This window comes from Parasteatoda tepidariorum, chromosome 5 (genome assembly GCF_982258835.1).
Source record: "Parasteatoda tepidariorum strain Cologne lab strain chromosome 5, Ptep-v5.0, whole genome shotgun sequence".
Classification (NCBI taxonomy): domain Eukaryota; kingdom Metazoa; phylum Arthropoda; class Arachnida; order Araneae; family Theridiidae; genus Parasteatoda; species Parasteatoda tepidariorum.
This window is the reverse complement of record NC_141759.1, coordinates 120,161,792-120,184,279: the sequence shown is the minus strand read 5'-3', so window position 1 is coordinate 120,184,279 and position 22,488 is coordinate 120,161,792. Positions and strand designations below refer to the sequence as shown.

At 27.8% G+C, this 22,488-nt stretch overlaps 1 protein-coding gene and 1 long non-coding RNA gene across 13 annotated transcripts in view; one reads left to right on the top strand and one right to left on the bottom strand.

Moving 5' to 3' along the window:
• Positions 1 to 437: 437 nt before the first annotated feature.
• Positions 438 to 15,491, bottom strand: LOC147810119 (uncharacterized). Its single transcript, XR_015434231.1, has 5 exons — positions 15,029 to 15,491; positions 11,273 to 11,388; positions 7,125 to 7,250; positions 2,913 to 3,011; positions 438 to 681 (listed from the first exon to the last, which is right to left on the bottom strand). It is a non-coding gene; the product is annotated as an uncharacterized LOC147810119 (long non-coding RNA).
• A 42-nt stretch (positions 15,492 to 15,533) lies between these two features.
• Positions 15,534 to 22,488, top strand: part of LOC147810118 (uncharacterized) — a 57,678-nt gene continuing 50,723 nt past the window's right edge. For 4 of the 12 annotated variants that reach the window (XM_087165013.1, XM_087165012.1, XM_087165015.1 and 1 more), the window contains exon 1: positions 19,877 to 20,872. In XM_087165013.1, the coding sequence (XP_087021139.1) occupies positions 20,723 to 20,872 (150 nt within the window). In that variant the 5' untranslated portion in view covers positions 19,877 to 20,722. Of the gene's footprint in view, positions 15,765 to 18,432; positions 18,486 to 19,006; positions 19,178 to 19,862; positions 20,873 to 22,488 lie in introns of those variants that run through there. The other 8 variants (XM_087165021.1, XM_087165016.1, XM_087165023.1 and 5 more) reach the window with 6 other exon arrangements.

Genomic DNA, 22,488 nt, shown 5'->3' with positions numbered 1-22,488 from the left:
TTAAATTAAAAGTAACATTTGCTTTGCTGAAACTTATTTAAATTTACAAGCCATCAATTATCTGAGTATAGATTTATTTTGACAGGGATTCTTTAGATTTCATAAAATTTTTTAAAATATACGAATACATACAGAAGTTTTGTTTAAATTAGAACACCAGGATAAAATTGCCAAATTTAGTTATTTTCAGGAAAATAAAGTAGTAACAATTATTTTCCATTCTTAAGAATATGCAAAGATTGCTCAATTTCATTTGAATGAAGTCTGCAATCATAAAATTCACCAACTTTTTTTAAAAAATAAAATCTAGAATAATAATTATAAATAACACTTGATTTTGTTTTAATACAATATGGAACTTTCAAATCCACTTAACTTTGCTTCCATAAAATCTAGAATTATAAAAAAAAGTTTGTTCCTATAAAATCAGGAATTACAAAATCCAAGTAATTTTATTAAAATAAAATCTAGAATTACAAAAACTACCTAAATTTATTTTAATGAAATCTAGAAAATGAAGAAGAGAAAAGCTATTTCTTTTAGAAAAGAAAAAGCATTGGCTATTAAATAAATACTTGCCTCATAACTTGAAGGAAAACCTAAACTAATGCCTGCTTTAATAAGTCGTCTTTGGTTGTGGCGTATCATCTGTGTCCTCTAGTTTTGTTCGTGAAGTTTCAACTAAAAATAAAATATACAAAAACATACATATTTATAACTGTTTTTCTTGAAGAACATTTTAACCTAATAATATAAGGATTCTAACATAAAAAATAGCCCTGTGGCAGAATTTTTTAGAGCTATCTGGGACATAATGGTCCAGCACTAATATCTTTCTGCAAGATACTTTTAATAATAACAAACATATATGTTACTAATTTAAAATAACAAGAGCGCTTTGTTTACAACTACAAAAAAAAAAACTACAGAATTCTTTTAAATTGAACATGTAATAATTTTTTATTCTAATATTATGGGTGGTATTCTCGCATTTTGTTGGGGGGGGGGGTGAACGCACTAGTTATTTCCTTTTTTGCATTTTGTAAATAATCATCACAATAAAAAAAATTAAAAATCATGAAATCCGTAGTGGTAATTGTCCAAAAAAACATAGAGGATAAAATCATGAGAATAGAACTCTTCAAAAAGGGGTTTCTTTTCAAAATTAGGTTGTTGTATTGAAATGTTATCGAATAAAAAATGTAAAAATGGAGAAATCTATACTAATAATTGCTCAAAAATTCTATAGAATTATTGCCTTAAAAAGCAAATACTCAAATGTCCGATTCAAATTTTCCATACTGTTGGTCAAATTTTACATCAGTTGGAGGTCTTAATCTTTTCTTGCAAATCTTTTCTCAATGTTCAAAATGAATTTTATTTTTGGTATGTCACATTTCACAATAAAATTGGTCACATTCATAAATTTGAAGAGTGACTGTTCATGAGGTTTCAATCTTATTACAGAAAAAAAATCTTTATAATGCAATAACAGGGTGTGTAGCCAGATTTTTCAACAAAAAATAAGCACCTTTTAAGCACTCAAAAAATATTTTAACTTCCCTTTTCCTTAAAATATTTAACTTAAAATACTTAACTTTTATTACAGCAAAAATAGTAAGTTTTTTTTTTAACCCAGTCACCAGGGGCAGACCCCTATTATCACTTTCAAATTTTATTATTACTACTAATTAACTAATCACATACATATAAACTATAAAAAACACATATTGAATTCCCAAATACAAATAGCATCCATTTTTAATCAAATACTGTTAAATATGAATACTTGAACCGATTCCTAAACAAGTAGTATTATTCAACAAGTAGTTTAATACACAAAATAAAGTCAATTCCTACTTAGGTCAACAAAGAAAAATCTTACTTTAGTTACTTTTTATTAAATAATTATAATTTTTTCCCATATAAAACTAAAATTAATTCATTAAATTTAATTAATGAATTAATATTTGAAAAAAGTGCATAAAAATATAAAATAGTGTTATTCACAACAAGTTTAAAAAAAATGTATTTTAAATTGAATGGAGGAATAAAAAGTATTTTATTAACGATTGAAAATTTGAACAAGTATATAAATATATATTTCTTGGTGAGGAGCTATTCAAATTATTGGTGTTTGCATGATAATCAATTACTGTTTGTAGAAAAAATAAATAAAATGCCCATATTATACAATAGAATATATTTACTTCGCACAATATATAAGAAAATGTTGTTTATTCTTAGCTTATTTTTAATACAATTTATAAAAAGTATGATTCTCAAGCACCCCCTGGGTACTGCTCGGGTGTGCCATGTGTAAAGACGGTACTGTGATAGAGCTATTATAAGATTAGACCAAGTAGGCATTTGCTCATCTCTCCTACCCTTGGTAATGAAATTGAATTTTTGTTAAAAACCATAAAAAAATAAGTTTCCTAAAAATTAGTTTTGGTACTTAAACATGCAAATCTTGTTTTTAATTTACCATGTACATAAAATTGAAAAAGAAGGAGTCTTTACATTTTTAGGAGCCTTGCATTAAAACAAAAATATCATAAAAAACAAAAATATAGAATGAGAAAATCTAGTTTTTTGATAAATCATTTGATGATTATTTGAATTGGGTCGTTTAATGAAAAATTCTTTATTTCTAAAAAGCACTAATGTTGTGTACATAAAAATGAAACGATGGTATAAAATTTCAAGAAAAATAATGTTTGGTAGTTGGTCTTTAGAAATGAATTTTTTTTTTAAAAAAAGCAAATTTATTGTAAATATCTGGAGTTGTATTGTAAATAACAAGGAGAGCAAAAGAAATAGAATTTTAAAAAAACCCACAAAATCTACCAACAGTTTTGATCAAGCAATAAACAAACAAAAAAAGTCATGTTGAACAAATAATTAGTTACCATTAAAAAAAGTATCTTCCAAATCTTGTAAGAAATGCAGATTCAGAAAGGTTCATTTCAGCAGGCAATTTCTTGTTTAGTTTTTTTTTAATACTGCCTCTAGCAAATTCAAAAACATTAAAAACATAGTTTCAATAGTAATCAGAAATAAAAAGATAGGGATAATAAAATTCAAATGTCAAACAATTCATATCTTACCCACGCTAGGAGTTTAAAAGTACAAAAACCCTTAAAAGGATGGTAGTTGGCTGGTTTGCAAAAACCCAGCCACGTCAGTTTATATGCAGTGGAAATAAAAGGCAAGTCTTAATAAAACTCGAATGTCAAACAATTTATTCCCTAACCAGGCTATGAGTTTAAAAGTACAAAATCCCTTAAGAGGATGGTAGTTGGCTGGGTTCACAACCCAGTCCCTGTGGCTTCTTTTTATATGAAAAGACCTTATTATGTTTGGGGCCAATTGGGTTTTTTTTCAGGTTTTTCCATGAAATGATCTAATTTTGCCCAAAGATGAGTGCATTTTTTAAATATGTTCTACATGCATTCTTATATGTACGAAACAAAAAATATGGTATAAGAAGTATTAAAGGTATTAATAAATTAAATGATTATGAGGAGAATAACTATCTTAGTCATATTTATGCTTTTTAAATGTACAATAGCATAATGATGAAGTTGATAAAATAACTTTTTGCAAAATGCAAAGCATGATAAACAATATAATTAGCTTTATAGTCAATGAATGTAATTTCTAGATGCATTGTATACATTCATGAAATTAAATATACATATCTGTTGAAGCATGTGGTATGTTCATTTCTATTTTCAATGTGTGAGTTTCTTATATGTCTTTATAAAAAAATCAACCTTTATCTTTATTAAACCATTATTATGCTTTTGAAATAGAGAAAAAACATAATAAATTTTAAATGTTTGTTTCTAAACATTCCAAGTAAATAGTTAAAGATTTTATTGAACATGCAGAGATGTTCATTATTTAATAAAAATTAAGGACTCTTCTGAAAAATTAAGAACTTTAAAAATAGTATTGTTTATTATCGAATTTTCATATACCACCAGTGACAAGGCGAATCATTTAACTTTCTTAAAAACAAAATTCAATAAATGAAAAAAAAAAAAATAACAGAAAAAATTTTATTATAATGTCAGTAATGAAATAATTGTATTAATTAACAGAGCTTGCCAAAGTAGAAGCAAGCAATTTTTGAAAACCTGGGTAGTTTTTTTTTTAAAAATATTTTCCGATTGAAGACATTTATCGAATATTCATAATCCAATTTTAATAATTTCATTAAATTGAATTGTAAAATTAAGTGCCAAAATTAAGATTTGCAATTCTTTTCATATTATTGAAAAGAAAAGAGAAAAATTTAGGAGAAACAATGAAAATAATATTACAACAATATTTTGCTACTAGATAGGCATCACATATTCAGCTGTGGGCCAAGTTTGCTAAATATTCAGTTATGCCAAAAAATATTCCTTCTTTTCCACCAATAAAATGTTTCATTTATAAAGGAATTAAAACAAAAAGTTGAATTAAAGTTATGCATGAGAGTAGTTTTCTTACTATGTCATGTTAAATTAAGTCCTATTTCAAGTAAAAACATGCCATACTAACATCCAAGCAATTTAAATTATTCCACTTTTGTTTATTAGACTTAATTTATTTTTTTTTAAAAATCATTTATATAAATATTTCAATGAAAATTTTTATTAAATAAAAATATAATTACATTTGAGAAAATTTTTACTTTTCAAACCAATGTGTTTTATTAGTTCTCGGTGAAACACATAAATAAAAGGGTCTAGAACGACTTTTCAAAGGTATCAATACATTTCTATGGTCAGAAAATTGGTAAGGTTCCTTAACTAACAAATATTGATAAGTTATTTATTTTTTGATCACTTATAGGTATTTACTAGTAATATTTCTTTATAATACTCTATCATTCTTAATATTATTCTCGACTATTATTATGATTTGATATTTCATTTTTAATTAACAGTTTAAAACTGAAAGTACTATACTTTTATTATAAAGTAAACCTGCAATATCACCTTATCAGGTAAAGTTTTGTAAAAAAATATTGAAAAATATTATGAAAAACATATGTAATTTAACCATTTTGAAATTATTACTAAACAGAAAATGTGTAATATTTACTTTTAGGATAAGCCTTACATAAAATTATTTCCAGCCAAGACTGTTATTAGGAATTAATTTTACATAATATTACTAAACAATCTGTCAAAAAACATGAACAAATTTTAAAGTAATCAAAAGTTAATTAAAAATTTAAGTAAAAAAAAAAAGCATATTAAGTTGCAATGTTAACTGAATAAAATGATTATTAAAATCTAAGCTTGAATTTTATTCTAATAGACATTAAAAGCAAAAAGTTTATTGTGTAGATTTAAATTTTTATATAATAATCTGCTTATCCCTAAGATTTAAAAAATAATAGCATAACAATCTAAAACTTTAAATTAAAAAAAAATTACATTACAACGAAAGTTGTAAATAGTTACGAAATATTTACATTTTTTGTTAGAAGCAAAACATGTATTCTTATTTAGTACTGAGGAAAAAAAAATTAATGTATTTAAAAAAAACCAGTATTTTCATTAAAAACTTCATCATTAAAAACTGTATTTTCACTAATGAACTCCAGGTTTAGGATGGAAAACCTAGGTGGGCTGGGATTTTTCAAACACTGTTTATCACTGATCAGTTTAATTTTTAATAAAATCATGAATTTTAAAAAATGTTACTGCTTTCTATAAATTTACAGTTACCTTATATTTATAGTTACAAAGTTACTTAATTCTTCAAAAATTTTGGAAATAGTTTTCGATATAGAATATTTTGAAAATTCCTTTAATATATGCTAACTTCAAAACGTTTACGTTTGGATTCACGGAGCCGTTCAAAACTGTTGTTGGATATGACTTTTTTTCATCAGTCAACAAAATGGCATAGTAAGTGAAGCAGTAGTTGAAATAAGGAAACAAAATGTTTTTGCAGAAATAAACATTTATTTGATGAATATGAAACAAATGATTTAGATGATAACAGAACAGACTAATAGCTACACATAACTGAGACACGTGTCTGAGCCAACAACACATGTCTTAATTTCTAGAAGAATCTTACATGACAGTAACTTTAGAAAAAACATCATCACAGTTGGAAAGACAGCCCAATGTGGGCGAATGTCTTCCTCTAAAGATTTCTCCATAGCGACTTCCAATTTATCTTTGAACTCTTTTCATTAATTGCAAGAACTGACTCCACCGAATCAGCCCAGCGGCCTTCGCTGCTTTCTTGCTCTAGTGGGTCTAAAATGCAATATTTTTTTAAATGTATTGTCACTGCTCATTTGAATCACATTCATTTTTATGTATTTAATAATATCAGGTTGTTTATAAATCTTGTACAGTTCAATGTTAAATCTCAAGTTATTGTTTTCATTTACACCTTCGAGCACACCTCGCAAAATCTCTCAAGTCTCAGCCATTAAAAATCAAAATTCTGCGACATAGGCCAATAACAAACTTTTGAACATTTTGCAGAATTTATTAAACAAGAAGTTGAAAAATAACAGGCTCAACTACTGGAAAACTGGAGATGAACTAAAAGCATAGATTGGTCTGATTTGATGCGTTAATTAATCATATTTCCAATGAAAATGGGACAGTGTGTGAAAATAAAGTGCTGCCGCTTCCACGACCATAGCGACGAGATCTGTGACCGACGTTACAGTCATCTCCTACCCATGAACATATGCCCACAGGTAGTTAAAATTAAACAGTGCAGATAAAAGAAATATTTTCTTTATTCGGCCAAATTAAATACAAACCAAAAAACAACGTTAATAAAGCACAAATAAAGTATAGAAATGGACATATTATAGTTTTGGTTCTCTTACCAGGAAACGAAACTATAGTATGTCTATTATTTTATCCACAGTGATCTAAATTCAAACATAAAGTCACCAAGGATAAAATAATATACATACGGTTCTTGTTAAGAGAGCCAAAACTATAATATGTTCATTTCTTTACTTTATTTCTGCTTCATTCATGTTGTTTTCTGGCAAGCACAAAGTATACCTCTTTTTGGATAATTAAGAATCTTTTATAATTAATAAAAACTCTTTACATAGGAATATCTAATGTTCCTCTCACCTTTTGACCAATATCATCATGAATGACAATATTTCTTATTTTTTGTAACAAATGACTTAAGGCTGAAAGTGAGGACATTGATGTAGATATCTGTTCTTGAACATTTTTGCGCAACAAAAAATCCTCCTTAAAAAAAATTATTATTAATATGCAAACATATTAATTTTTTTAAAACAAAACAATACTACAATTAAGTATAAGATTTATTCATAAAAGCACCTTCGAAATCAATAATTTAATACTGTAAATTCCTATTAAAAATAATATGTTATAATTTTAAAGGCCCATTTTTATGATTTTAGTTAAGAGGATGCTCTTTAGTAATGAAGGAGAAATTCTCTTTCTAATTCATTACTAATTTGAAATTTAAAGAGTAGAAAAAGTGAGTTCAGACAAACCTTGAGTAAGCCATGAAGTTTTAAATACTGAAAAGAAAATTTTAAAAGATACAAATGTAAACAAATTGTGAGAAGATAACTTAGGATTAAGCAATTGGTGAAGTTCACTTCGAATAATTTGTTCGCATTTTAATATTATGAAGTATTTCTTTCAGCAGTTGAAACAGCATGAATTTAATTTTTCTTTTTTATAAATTAGTAGTGAATGAGAAAGTAAATGTGCAATAAAATTTTTTTCCTGCTGTGTGGTGACCTCTTAAAGGACGTATAGAAATACAGTCGGACTTCTATTTAACGAACTTCCATTTTACGAATTTTTTCGTGGAACCAAGAGCATTTTGGAAATTTCTTTGTTAAATAACTTCTAAATAGTGAAGTGAATTTTCTATATAACGAAAAAAAATTTGAGATCTACTTTCCCCATTTCCCAAAATTTTGAGAAAATTATTAACTTGTTAACGCAATTTATGGGGGAAATGACCTTGAACTGATTTTCGCATTCCCTTAACTTTGTAATTTTGATCCCAATGCAGAAGAGAAGTGAACTCCTGGATCAAGTATTGGGAGACATTTGCCTCCGTGGAGGACATTTTGATGGAACTAACCTGCATTTGCATTACATGGAGAAGAAAACTACAAAAACCTTCCACGGTTAGCCTGATAGCAAGGGGACTCTTAACGCATGATCCATCTACCACTGAGGATATTTCAAGTCAGCACTGTGATCAGTGTAAGCCGGATGCGGAATTCGTATTGACCTTCAAAAAATTATAAGTAGAAAAAAAAAGAATTTATCACCACATAAGAAATTGAGCCAGGGTGACTCCGGAAACAGAGCGTTCGCCTGCCAATGAGGTGAAGCAGATTAGAATTCCAGCAATGGCTGATCAATACAAACTCTGTATCCGGCTCTCACTAACCACAGTGATGATGTAAAATATCCTCCGTGGTATCCCCTTGCCGTCAGGCTAAGCGTGGGAGGTATTCGGGATTTTCCGCTCCATGTAACGCAAATGCGGGTTAGTTCCGTAAAAAGTCCTTTACGATGGCAAAGTTTCTCCCAATACTTGATCCAGGAGGTTTTTTGGGTTCAAAATTTTAAGGCTAAGGAGGGGTAGTCGGCTGTTCAACGACGGTTATAAAATAAAACAACATATAAGAAATTGTGATTAAAAAGAATATTTAAAAAAATTAAGGTGGGGAGATAAATCACCAGCAAGTAGTAAGACGTGGCATCTATAAAAAAATATTTCCATTAAATATAGCTGTTTTTTCTTCTTGTTATTTAAAAAATAATAAATTAACAATAAAACAATCTAAATGATATTTAAGATATATTTATCTTTTCAAACAAATTAGTTTTCTGGCAGTAATAGGAGAATTTTTATAAAATTTTCCCTGGACAGTAAATTGTTTCGCCAAATACCATAAAGTGTATCCTTGTAGGAGAACTAAAATATCAGTGGTCTGTCTAGGTTTTTATGAGAAGTACTTACTTTGAGAAAATGTAGACATAATTTGTGAAAATAAGAATTATATTAAAAAAAGAACACAAAAATATGGTAAATTTTTACATATTTTTCCCCATAAATTAAAATACAAATTTATGTAAATGAAAAAATTAAAACTAAAAATAGAAGATGACAGGAGTTACAAGAGAAACAAAAAATATAATCAGAAAACTATATTTTATAAATATTTAATCTATTTGCATGTATAAATGAATGCCTGTCCGTGATGTGTCTTTTATAGACTGCTAAATCATCTAAACAGCAATATGGCATGCAAAAAATTTGAAGCACAAAGAAAGCCCATTGAGCGAAAACGTCAACATCATTGAGAGAAAAACGAAATGAAATTTTCCAATCGGTCAAGCGTTATCCATTATTTTATAATTAACTTTAGACAATTTCCTAACGAGCCACGACTGTCTATCTGAACACTTGCACCGCATCGGTATTCTAAATTCACCTGACTGTCCGCTCTGCAACTTGGCAGAGCCCATGAATAGGACCCACCTCCGCCGCTGTGCTGCATTGCCAGGGGTCTGTCAAGGCCGAATTTACTACCGTTTAGCGATACCTTCACAAATTCAACTTTAGGAAAAACGGTAGTTTCACAAAATACTTTTTCTTAAAATTTCATTTTTGTATCCCTTAAGAACGATAAATTCATATTTTTGTGTTGATTTTTTAATATAATTTTTAATTTTTCACAAATTACGTCTAAATTTTCACAAAATAGGTACCTGTCAGAAAAACCTAGACAGACCGGCTCTGAATCGTCGCTTTATTGGCAAGCCAGAGAACTTTTAGGGCAATGATTTCGGTCATTCTGTTTAGTTTATTTATTCACCTGTTTTGTCTTTGCATTTGTTTTCTGCGTTATTTCTTGTTTATGCCCTGCCATTGGAAATTTTAAAAAAATTTAAAAAAACTTTAGACAATTTAACTATCCAAATATTTTAAAGATAACATCAGCAATATTTATTAGCTTATAGCATTATTTGATTATAAAGAAAAGGGAATTTATTATACTACTTTAATATTTAATTATTTTTATTTGCTCTATCAGATACCTTCAACATTAACGTGAGAACATGAATAGACAATGTCACCATATTAGTATTCCTAAAGTTATCTCAGACCGTGTGCTTATTTCGTTTATACCAATTCTTTTAAAACGTGTTTCTGTAAAAGTAAATGATTTAAAATCAACAGTAATTGAAATGAATAAAAAAGAATACTTAGATAAAAAATATATATAAAAAAAATATAAGTATTTAAAAAAATATATGAAAAAAATATGAGTATTTAAAAAAATATATGAAAAAAACATGAGTATTTTAAAAAATATATGAAAAAAACATAAGTATTTAAAGGCAAAAATTAAGAGAATAGTGGTATTAATTCGTTTAGGAGAAAAATGAAAAATCAACATGCTATTATTGACGCCGATGATTGTTAATTAATTTAGGTAATATATGCATAGTGAAATAAAAGAAATAAACCATGTACTACAAGACAAAATTAATGAAGTAAAGGTATTCATTCGCTTCGAGAAACTATAAAAAATTGCAGTACTATTATTGACAACAATGATGCTTAATCACTGTTAACAATATGTATTAGCTGAAATAAAAAAATAATTTATCAGCTAAATAGTATATTAATATTTTAATGAATTGGAATTAAAAGAAATCTTTTTTTCATCACTACTTATAAATATTTTAAACAGTAAATCAAAGATCAGATAGAGAAATAGTCATGCTCCAAAGTCCTTATCAAGGTCTCATAAGAATTTTATTTGTTTTTAAAATTCCGGGTTTAGTTGGCTGCTATTGATAAATGTATTTTGCACACAACTCAAATGTTAAAAGGTTATGTAATAAATCCCAAATATACTAATATAGGTATCGAGTATTATATTGACATATTTTCCGATTATTAAAACTACACCAACAGTAAGCAGCTTTAATATCAATATTGTGGAAATAAGTCTTTCACTCACGGCCCCTCGAAAGGGTTATATACAAAATTTTGACTATTATCAGCTGGTAGCTAATAGTGTTTTTCGAATTTTTTTGCCAAGAAAAATGAAAAAAGTCACAATTTAAAAGACAAAACTATAATTAACTTTAAGAGCACAGTAGACAACGTCAACAAAAATTCGTCACAAAGCTCAGTCCATAACAGAGATTCGTAACAAAAAGATTCAACAAATATTTTTCTGCATGACAATATGTGATACCTAAGTCGTGGGGATATAGAATTCAAGACAATAGCTATTTCTTTGTGTTTCACATAACTAGTAGATGGTAACTATCAGTGTACATTCAATGTTTGATAACACGGAGATACTTTAACCTGAAAAATAAATGCATTGATATTACCATTTTGGAAATATACATACAAGGTGCTAAAATCACTTTTAATCATAATTAAGGAATAATCATAATTAAAATCATAATTAAGGAATCATTGGCACATACTTAAGAAATCATTCGCATCTGAAAAAATGGAAATAGTAATAACATTTCATAAAGAGTCACAAATTAATTTTCAAGTGAGGAAAAAAAAAACTGTTTTGAACTCTCACCCACTACATAACTGATATCAGAAAGAGCAAAGGAGGGATTGAAATTATAAAAACAGCTTATTTTTTTAAATTTAGATTGGAATGTGTTACGAACTGCCTTAAGTTTTATCCCAAAAATAGTTGTAGATGATTTTAATTACTTGTTTGTCTTTACATCCTTTGAAAAATCCCCTTCAAAATTTGATCTGAACTAACCCCCACCAAAAAAAAAAAATGAATAACACACAAGGTTGGATTTATATATAAGCAGAATAGGTTGCAGCTTAGAATCCCAAATATCTTTTTTTTCTTTCTTTTTGTATTGCTCAGAGTTGTTCAAAATAAATTCAACAGCCAAGTAACATAAGCAAATACTATTAATTTAATCTTCAATAATCATGGATAAAAACTGATATTCTGATAATTAGTTTAGAGATTGCAAGTGATTTTAGTGACACTAGTTTTGAAATTTTTGAAACAATGGCTAAAAAAGAATTTCATGAACAGATTAAGAATTGATTTGATGAAGAAAATTGCTGTTGACGCAAAACAGTGACTTGGTAAGTGTTATAGAGACTCTTCACCTGGGAAATAAACTACTATTGAGTAAAACACTGCATTTATACATGGACACTTATGATGCTGAACGCTCTGGCAGTCGTTAAATCAGCATTGTTCAAGAAAATATCAAAAAAGATTTACAAAATACTTTTTCTTAAAATTTTATTTTTGTATCCCACAAGAAACGATAAATTCATATTTTTGTTCTGATTTTTTAATATAATTTTAATTTTTCACAAATTATGTCTAAATTTTCACAAAATAGGTACCTTTCAGAAAAACCTAGACAGACCCCTGCTATTTTAAGCTAACATGATTAAATATGCATGCTGCCCTTCATTAATCTACTTGCTGCGCGAGTGGCCCTTCACTCAAAAAGGTTGTGCACGCCTACGTATAAAGCGTCAACATCGTAAAGGGAGCATATAAAATATTGGTTAAGACATAACTTTCAGGATGCATAATTTTCTAGTGCAGTAAATAGACAGCGCCAACAGATTTATAGAGATAAAATTAAAACCGAAGATTAAACATATTGGTAAAACCCCATGAGAGGCCACTGTGAGCCCAAGTAATAAGCAGAGATCTTACAGACCCGGAAGTGTCAACATACAAATTCATATTTGAAACTAAATAATTGTTTCTTGTTAAACAGATGTCATTGATGTGATGATGTTCTGAACTCTTGAAAAACCACTGAACCTCACGATACTAATGGATGAACCTACTGATAAATGAATTTGAACACACATATACATAGAGCAAAATTTCCTTTTCTCCTTTATTCTTAGATGAAGGAGAAAATTAGCATAATACTAAGTATCAAATTACTTTGTAACTTTTCCTTAATGCAGATGTTTGACTAGTTCTAATTAAAAGCCTTGATTGTTTAAATATAATTCCTCTCGGTTTGAAATCCCCAGTTTTGTCTACCAATAGAAAAAATAATATAAATTAAACGCCTTGATTGTTTAATTAAAAGCTTTGATAGTTTGATTAAAAGCCTTGATAGTTCTAAGTAAAAGCCTAAATTGTTTAAATATAATTCTATTTTGGTTTGAAATTCTCTCTTTTGTCCACCAATAGATAAAATAATACCAATGTGAATATTAATAGGCAGATAAAGAAGATGAAATTTTATATCTTAAATAGAACTCTCGATTATAATATAAAGAGACCCAGAAGGAAGGAAGTCCTAAAGATCCACAATTTCCAAAGTATAGCAGAATCACTGTTCTTATATATTTAGTAAACTGAATGATATGAAAGGGGAAAGTAACTCAACTTTTACATAAAATTCAAATACCATTTTTTGCAGAAAGTATGCATAAAAAATTAAGTAACAAAATATGAAAAGAGAAGAAAAAAAAAGATTAAGCACATAGCCCAGCTTAAAAAAATTTATTATTAATCCAGTACTTAGATCATAATTTTAATTACAAATTGTCAGGATTAGAATTAATCATGGAATACAACTATAAAGAATTATGATAAGCAATTATTATGATCAGAGTAAACATTATTTTATTCCCCGTGGCAGAATTTTTTGGCATTCTGCGACAAACCTCTCTAGCGCTACTATCTTTCAGCAAGATACTTTTAATAATAAATAATGCATATGTTATTAATGACATTTGAAGTAACAGGAATGTTGTATTCACAAAGAAAAACCTATTAGGGTATAATAAAATTGTACTGTCCCATAGCGTGGGGGTTTAGGAAATAACACTCTTAAATAACACTATTTATTAATTATTTACAACATTTAGAATACAGAAGATGCGTCTTAATGCAACACTAACAGGTGAGGAAAACTAAACTGTAACTTTTAGAGGGAAAGTCCCAATTCGATTGCGCAGGCGTGATAGTTCGTAAACATAGCCTCGAACGGCTAAATACATGACAAAAACTTAATGTATTTTTTTAAAAATGAATATGTAATATTTTTCATATTCTAATATCTCGGCAATATTGTCCCATTTTGTAAAAGAAATAACAAACTAATTATTTCTTTTTTGGCATTTCGTAAATCATTATCACATAAAAAAAATAATTAAAAATCATAAAATCAGTGAAAGAAAAGAAAACCAAAATTAAAAAATCACAGGTATTCTTCCCCTCTGAAAGGAAAAAAAAATCTTTCAAAAAATTTCTGCAGAAGAACATTTTTTTTGTTTCAACGCTCTTTATTTTTCATTTTATTTAAATATGAATCGAAAAATTACGAACATTTCTTTCCCCTCCGATGCGCAAAAAGGGCTTCTTTTAAGTATAATTTTAAAGAAAGAGAACCAAAATTTTTTACTTTCTAAAGAGAAATTCTTTCTGCAAGAACTCTGTAACGTTTCTGTGACAATGTCGCTGCGATTCGCTGCCTTTCTAACTGAAATAGTGTATTTTAAAACTAGAAAAGAATAGTACTATAAGTTTAGCAAATAGAAAAACAGTCCGTTGTCCTTAGAAATACCATTTATGTGTAATATTAACTGGATAATTTACCCAAATGCTATAGATATTTCTCTGATAAAAAAATTTTTTTGAAGTATTAACCACATTTTTTGTATCTATAATTGACAAATGCTGATAAAAGTTTCGTGCATTCCATCACAAGATGGTCCCTGCAGCTGATGGGCAAAGGTATTTGGAACAGGTAATGATACATCTTTGTTTCTCTCATTGTTAAAAATTAAGAAATAAAACATTTTTAATTGTAAAAATTCTGTTTAAAAATAGATATATATTGTAGTTAACAAAAGTAAAAGCTAATTTGATGTACATATAAATATTCTATAATTAAAATAAATAAAAAAGGGGAGGAAGCTCGAGAGTTCAAAACTTGTATAAAAGGATTTAGAAATGAGTACCAACTTTTTATCTTTGTTATCAATCAACTTGGAAAGCATAGAGCGACGTTTATTCTTTCTGCCAGCAAGTATTTGTCCATAACCAGCATACGTCCTTAATTGATTTGGGCGAATATTATATAGCAGTCTATTAAACTTTATCATTTCAAACTCGTCAGAGCTAACATATATAATAATTACACAAAACAGATCAGTTTAGTTATTATAGCTTATGTATTATGAAAGTATTACGAACTGTGTGTTTATTTATTGTATAGTAAAGTGCAGCGTGCTCTCTGCTTTCGCTTATAGCACTACGTTTCAATAGGTAGGGCTTAATTTAGCCTATCAAGATTTATTTGAGCTCTGAGGCTCTTCTTCAAATGCAACATGCTACCACGGAATCCAACAGGGAACTTTTTATTGTATAGTACCAATATTTTGAAACTAGAGACCCTCCACCAAAACCCAAGTTGTTCAATTGAAAATAGAAGTAGAAGAAAATTATTCGCTTTAATCTAACTCACGTGATTTCGACAATAATTTAAATTTAACTCATTCACAAAATGGGTAGAAATAAGCAAAACATTACAAATTTCTAGAAACATTACAGGTTGTCGGCATATTATTTAATTAATTGCTCCTCTTTTAATACCTTTTATAATCTTAGAATTTTTAAAGCTTTTGTTGTTGTAATAGGATATATTGGCGTGAAATGTTAAACTATCTTTTTAAAGATTATTAATTATGATACCACATAAGTAATTATTTTCCCTTTCTTCGAGCTCTTCGTAAACCTACTTTAGATTCTTCTTTATTATCATCTGATTAAATAAATTTAAGGTATTTCGTGTACAAAAAATTCTGACGTTCTAAGGTATTTCGTGTACAAATTTCCTTTACAATAAAGTGTTAGGTACAGCTGTCATTAGTTGTTTGAGATCTTACTATTTGACTGCTCTCATATTAGAATTCTTTTGTTTATAGAAAATTTGTAGGGTTAAAAATGATTTAAATTAAAACAGAACCCTTTCAGTACAGAATAAGATTCAACGTTTAGTTGGGAATATATTCCAACTTTAAAACAGTAGGCTGACCCGGGGTAATTCAGGATCACTCTGTTTCTGGGGTAAATAATGATCACCTAAGTTTTATTTAAAAAAAAACATTTTTTAAAAAAATTTGAGGCATGGACAAGCATGCTTGTACACTATACCAAAGTATAACTACATTTACTTAATAATAGTTTTTTGTTTAATCTAACAAAATAAGTATCTTTTAAACTGCTTTCTGTATTTTCCATTTCAAAGATGGGCTTCAAACTGTGCACATTTCTGCAAAGATCCCCCTCCTTCTCTTAATAAATATTTTGAGTTACTTTCTTTTTCTTTGATATAAAAGTAGTGTAAGCTTTTGTTTAATTGTTTTACATCTACTGTAAACACTATTATTGATTATAGGAAACTATATCAAATATTGCTCCCTACAGATGGGGTAATTATTGATCACTGGGGTAATTCCTGATCATTGTCATTTCTTCTTATAAATAGTATATAAAATAGCTAATAAATAGCTAATTGTCTTTTCTTAAATAACAGTTCATATTTAATAAGTGGAGCAACTATAAAGTATATTTTAACTGTCATCACAAAATTTGTTTTTAGCTGTATACAAGACTATATTCTGATTTACACCATTTCTGGTTTGTCTTACCTTGCTTCTATTTTAATTTTATGTGTGTACATTGTTAGAATAATTTTTAAGTTTATAAATTAGCCTAGTATAATTTTTGGAGTAATTTTTAAGTTTATAAATTAGCCTAGTATAAATATGGTGAGAAATTATATGCCTAAAAAGGATACTAAGCTTCTAGAAAGCAAAATTAGTGAATTTCTTTTAATGATTGAAAATGAAAATTTCAGTGTGAGAGCTGCTGCCAGTGTTGTTAACATACCTTACTTAGCTTTACACTTTCCCTTCATGAAGTTAAAAAATCCAGCAAAAGTAACTCATGTGGGAACTCTCTTATATTTCAGCCGAACATGAGAATGAGTTGGCTGATTGCCTAAAATGTATGGCAGGATGGAAAGATTTTTGAAAATTTAAAGTGTTAATCTTTCTTCTTGCTTTTAAATAAATCGTTTTATTAGCTGCTTAAATATATCTTTTTGGTTTATTTGTTTGATCTTGATGTCTTATTTGTTAATTACCATTATATAATTATTTTTAAACAGCCCTTTACAATAAAAAATGGTGATCAGTAATTACCCCAGAAGTGATCAGGAATTACCTCAGAAATGATCACTAAAAATTTAAAATCTTTTAAATTCTAATTAGATTTTCAAACAAAAGAAGGTGGCATAGGACTCATCTCATATAGCGTCAAACTTCCAGTAAATATTAAAATTCCATTTTGAATAGTTTTTTCACAAAATAGATGTTTGCATTTTTTGATCAGGAATTACCCCAGGTCACCCTAATTATAAGAGCAGGGGCTGGAAGTGAAAAGAAAATATTAATTTTGATTTTAAGAATGCTCTTTTCAATTATGATTAAATTGTATCAATTTAATTTACGGATTTAACAACTTAATTACAAGAGCTTATGGAGCTACCTATGATTTTAACTTGTAACTTTAGCTACTATTTTAGAATAATTAGAAAAGAAATTAAGGTTTTTATTTGAGAGTTTTAATCCTTTGTTCTATGTCTTATCCCACAGTTTTGAATTACCTCTATTTGTTTAGCTTTTTTGTTGCATTTTTAATGCAAAGTTTTTAAGAGTAAACTTTTTTTAAATCAATCTTAAGGTATATTTTCAGGAAAAGTAAAATATTGTTTAGAAAGTCAAGCATTGTTAATCTTCTACAGTATAAATATTAAATTAAATAAATATTAAAGATTTACATACAATTTCTTTTGATTACAGATTGCATAAAACTTTTTTTTTTTACATTTACAATGTTTTATAATTTTTTTTAAAAACATGCAGCTGACTTAACTATCTTTAATTACATATTCAAGCTATAAAAAAAAAAGAAGTTAAATTTGGAATTGGGAAATTTACTTTTCAAACTTGGTTTTTATTATGTTCAATTTGAATAACTTACAAAAATTGAAAAACAACCTTGTTACCTAAGTCATTGAAAAGACATTTAACTTACAACATTACCTGTGTCCTTTTACATTGGGTTAGTTTTCTGCCTTGGAGATTTTGGAACTTGCTCTTAGGTATTCTAGCAATACAATTCCCAAACAGAATTTTTTTTATTGTTTTAATCTTGAGCTAAAGATTAGAGTTATTAAATTTTTTTAATTAACAAACAATTTTGTATTGAATTAAGATATTTTGAAAACAAACTTTAATTTTTTATGCAAGTATTTTCAACGATACTCAGACAGTTTTTTATTTTCATTTTATCCTTTTCAGAAAAATAAAAATTTGATTGATGCATTTTAAACAGAAGGATCAAGCCAGAATCAGTATGTACGCTCCTTATGTTTCCAAAAATCGTAAATTGTATTTTATTATTTTTTTAAATTTTAACTTTTTTTCTTGTTTGTTTTTCCTGATAGAATTATTTAAAATATTGTTGAAAGAATTATTAAATGTAGAATAATGATGTCCCGTGAAAAATATGAACTGGATCACTCAAAAAGTCAACTGTCAAATGATTGTTTACTTTTCAGAAACCGAAGGGACTTGGAGCAAGCTCCAAAAACTCCCTGTCCCTGAACTCACCCATTCTTTTATAAATGTCATACTTTGTTGCTTATAATACATAATGGAGGCATAACAATTTATTGTATCAATAAAGTTTAACTGGTAGGTAATTCTCTTAGCAAAATGAATAACATGGTTCTCAAGTTTTATGTGTGTTTAAAAAAATGTTAAACTAAAAATTACAAAATTACTTTTTTCTATACTTTCTAGCATCAAGAATTGTTACTTTAGGATTTTTCTTTTTTTTTTATATTGTTTATGTATTTGATTTCTTTTACAGGTCAATTTAATCCCAAAAGCTACTATGTCCTTAAAGGCACTGGTAGAGCTACCTATAATTGTTGTCTTGATGTACCAGCTATATAAAATGAGTGTTCATAAAGATGTTGATCAATTTATACCTACCATTGATAATGACAACTATTACTTTACAACCCACAGCTCAACAGAGGTAACTTAATTTTAATATTATTTACATATTTTTTGATAATAGAAAGTTTAATATTAGTGACTATGCTTCAATGTTGAAATAGTTTATGAAGTGATAAATGCTTTCATAATTGTCTCTTTGTTTGCCAAATTACTCTTAGATGATAATTTATACATATAAGATAACTAAGAAATCTCTGTAAGTATTAAAAATGTTGCACATGCTTTAAATTCCAGAAATTGGAAGCAGATTTCAGTTGATAATGATCATTGTCAATATTTACATAGATTTTGATTTATCTGGCATTGATTCTCATTTTTGCTATAAAGTATTTGTTTTATTATAATTTTCTTGTATCTAAATAAAAACTAATTTAAATTTAGATATATGAAATATCACTAAAATATATAATTCTGATTAATTTATGAACAGTCATGAAAAAATTATTTTCTACGCCTCATACGTTTAATAAATAATTCATACGTCTAATAAAGTTTCAATTAATTCACAACTTGTTCTATATAAGATAACGATAAAGTATTCTCTTTGATAAAATGCATCTCAATGTGGATACATAATTTTCTAATTTTTATTCTGTTTTGATCAAATCATCTAAACTTAGAAAATATTTTTTTTTTTAAATATTTTACAACCAGCTCTCATAATTTAATTAAGAAATAGTTAGTCTGGGAAATATTTGTCAATATCACAAAAAATTTGATATTTTTTAATCTTTTTTAAAAATAAAAGCTTGTTTATCTTTTTTAATTAAAACAAATGTTGTATCCAAATGAAATCAGATTTATTCTATTGGTCTCAGTTTTTATTTTTATCCTTGATTGAAGCTGGAATGTCTTTTCTTTTTCTTTGTAAAGGCTTGCAGCAAAAATATTGCAAAGTGTGAGTTAGTTTTTTTCTAAATATCTTAAAACAATGTCATACATTCAACTAAAAAAATAGTCTAAGGAGTATTGATGATATCGTGTATAACATATTTTATTACTTTGTTACACTTATTAAAAATAAAACTTTCTTAATTCAAACAAATATTTTACTATGGAGTACAATGTAGCCTATTAAGTTGATCAGCCCACTAGGTATACCAAGACTAAAATTTACACCACTCTTGTCTCACCTCTTAATATACTGACCACTTCTCAAACTAGGCCATCAAATTGGTACATTACAAATGGTCAACCTGCATGATTTTTGCTGTAAAATCTATTTTATTGATTTTGATCTTGATTGTTGTTTTATCCTTGACTCGCTTGTCATTTTAATTTTATTTTTATGATGTTTACAGTCAAAATATTGCAGAAAATATAGAGAGAAACTTTTTAAATTAACTACTTGCATGCAGGATATACCTTAATGTCTTTCTTTTTTACTTATTTTATACCAAATGATCAAGTCAGAGCGGTTTTATACAATAAAATTCTTCAGTATTGTTTTTTACTTATTCAATTGTTTTCTGTGAAAGAATTTTATGTTCAATGACTCTGTGGGGCAAAGTTAAACATTAAATTTTATACATTTAATTTGTTCTTTGGGAAAAAAGCAGACAAAATGCAAAATGTTTGTAGAAATTTTATTTTTTGTTTTGTTTGGTTTTATTTTAACAGCAATCCATCTTTCAACAGAGAAGTTTATGTTGACTTTATGCCTGCACAGATAAAAACATTATCTTTTCTAGCTTACTTAGTTAGAATATATCAAGTGAGTAGGTTAATGACTAATATATTAAGAATCATTCATTATTTTTTTTGATAAATATTTTTTTATCCTGTATTTTTAAGGAAATCCCTTTTCTGCTCAGAAGTACTCTAATGTGGTATAACAATGTTGAGCACACTACTATTAACAAATTTTAAATAAAGAAAATTTAAGCAAATTTTGAATAAGTTCTCTGTAATTGCTTAAAACAATGTTAATTTTTTGTTTTGTTTTGTATCATATTTAACATTGTCCCTTACCGGTGACTGACGCGGCCAAAACAAAAGGTTCAGTGTCGGTCACTGATGGCTGATGTGGACCTCAACATGTTAAAAGACAATTTAATACTCACAGAAATTATTTGAGAATCGACTCAGAGGTTAAAGGCACCAAGCTATCAATGTGCTAGGGTGGGTATAACTTCAAGAAGTAAAAGCAACTTGTACTTAATCATGCCATTGGTTAGGAATTGTAGAGTTTTAACTTGTGTGACCCTCCTGACCTACAGCAGGCTGTTGTGAGAATGCTTTACTACATGTTAAGGATTTAAGAATGTATGATTTGTTGTCAACAGGGGGATTACTTTCAAGCAAATTAATGAGCTGTCTTTACATTGAGTACTTAATAATGTTAGTTGAAAAATTTATTTTCCTGGTCCAATTTTTCAATAAATTTTGAATTTAACATATCAATTGCCTTTTAGAATTTTTTTTAGTAATTATATTATATAATAAGACATAGAATATGATAAAAAAATTCTGCACAATTGATTAGGAATCAGATTTTTGGTTAACAAAATAAATAGCTGTAATGCTGAACTATTTGCTCTTTAGACATTAAACAGAGATAATGTGCAAAGTATATTGCAAAATATATTATCTAGAATCAGGGTTTCCGCTACGGTAGCTTTTTTCGCAAAATGCGAAAAGACCCCTCAAAAATGCTAAAATTCAACAAAGCATTTTCGCATTTTTGCTAAAGGATTTTACTAAATTCCATTTAAAAAAAAAGCTGTGTGGCACATAGGCTAGCATTAGCCGTGAGCCAAGCAGCGTCTGAGAATGCTTACCTGGTAAAGTTTCAGGACATAATAAAAAGAATTCACTCTTATTTTGAATGCTCCCCTGCAAATACCAGGCGATTGAAGAATGTTCAAGATATCCTTGAACAAAAATCAAGGAAATTCATAAAGTTATCAACAACTCGGTGGTTGTCTTTGGGGAATTCAGTTACAGCTCTGGATTGCAACTGGCAAGCTCTTGTTAGTGTTTTAATGGAAGACAAATGTCCTGTTGCTCAAAGGTTGTTAAAAAATATAACTACTTTTTTGTTTTTAGCAACCACTGCCATCATGAATGATATCATGTAGAACATTAATAAATTAAGCCTCATATTTCAAAAATCTAATTTAAATTTTGAATATGTTCAATCAAGTGTGAAGGCTTGTATTTCAAGTTTAGAAGAAATAAAAAATGGCACCGGCACTCATTATATGAGTTTTTTAGATGATGTGCCTAAGAAGAAAAGTGAAAAATTTGAGTTTCAGGGCCATATAATTTTAGATGGACTGAAACAGAGGGAAAGATTCCGTAATTTGATGCACAATTTTTTAAACTGTA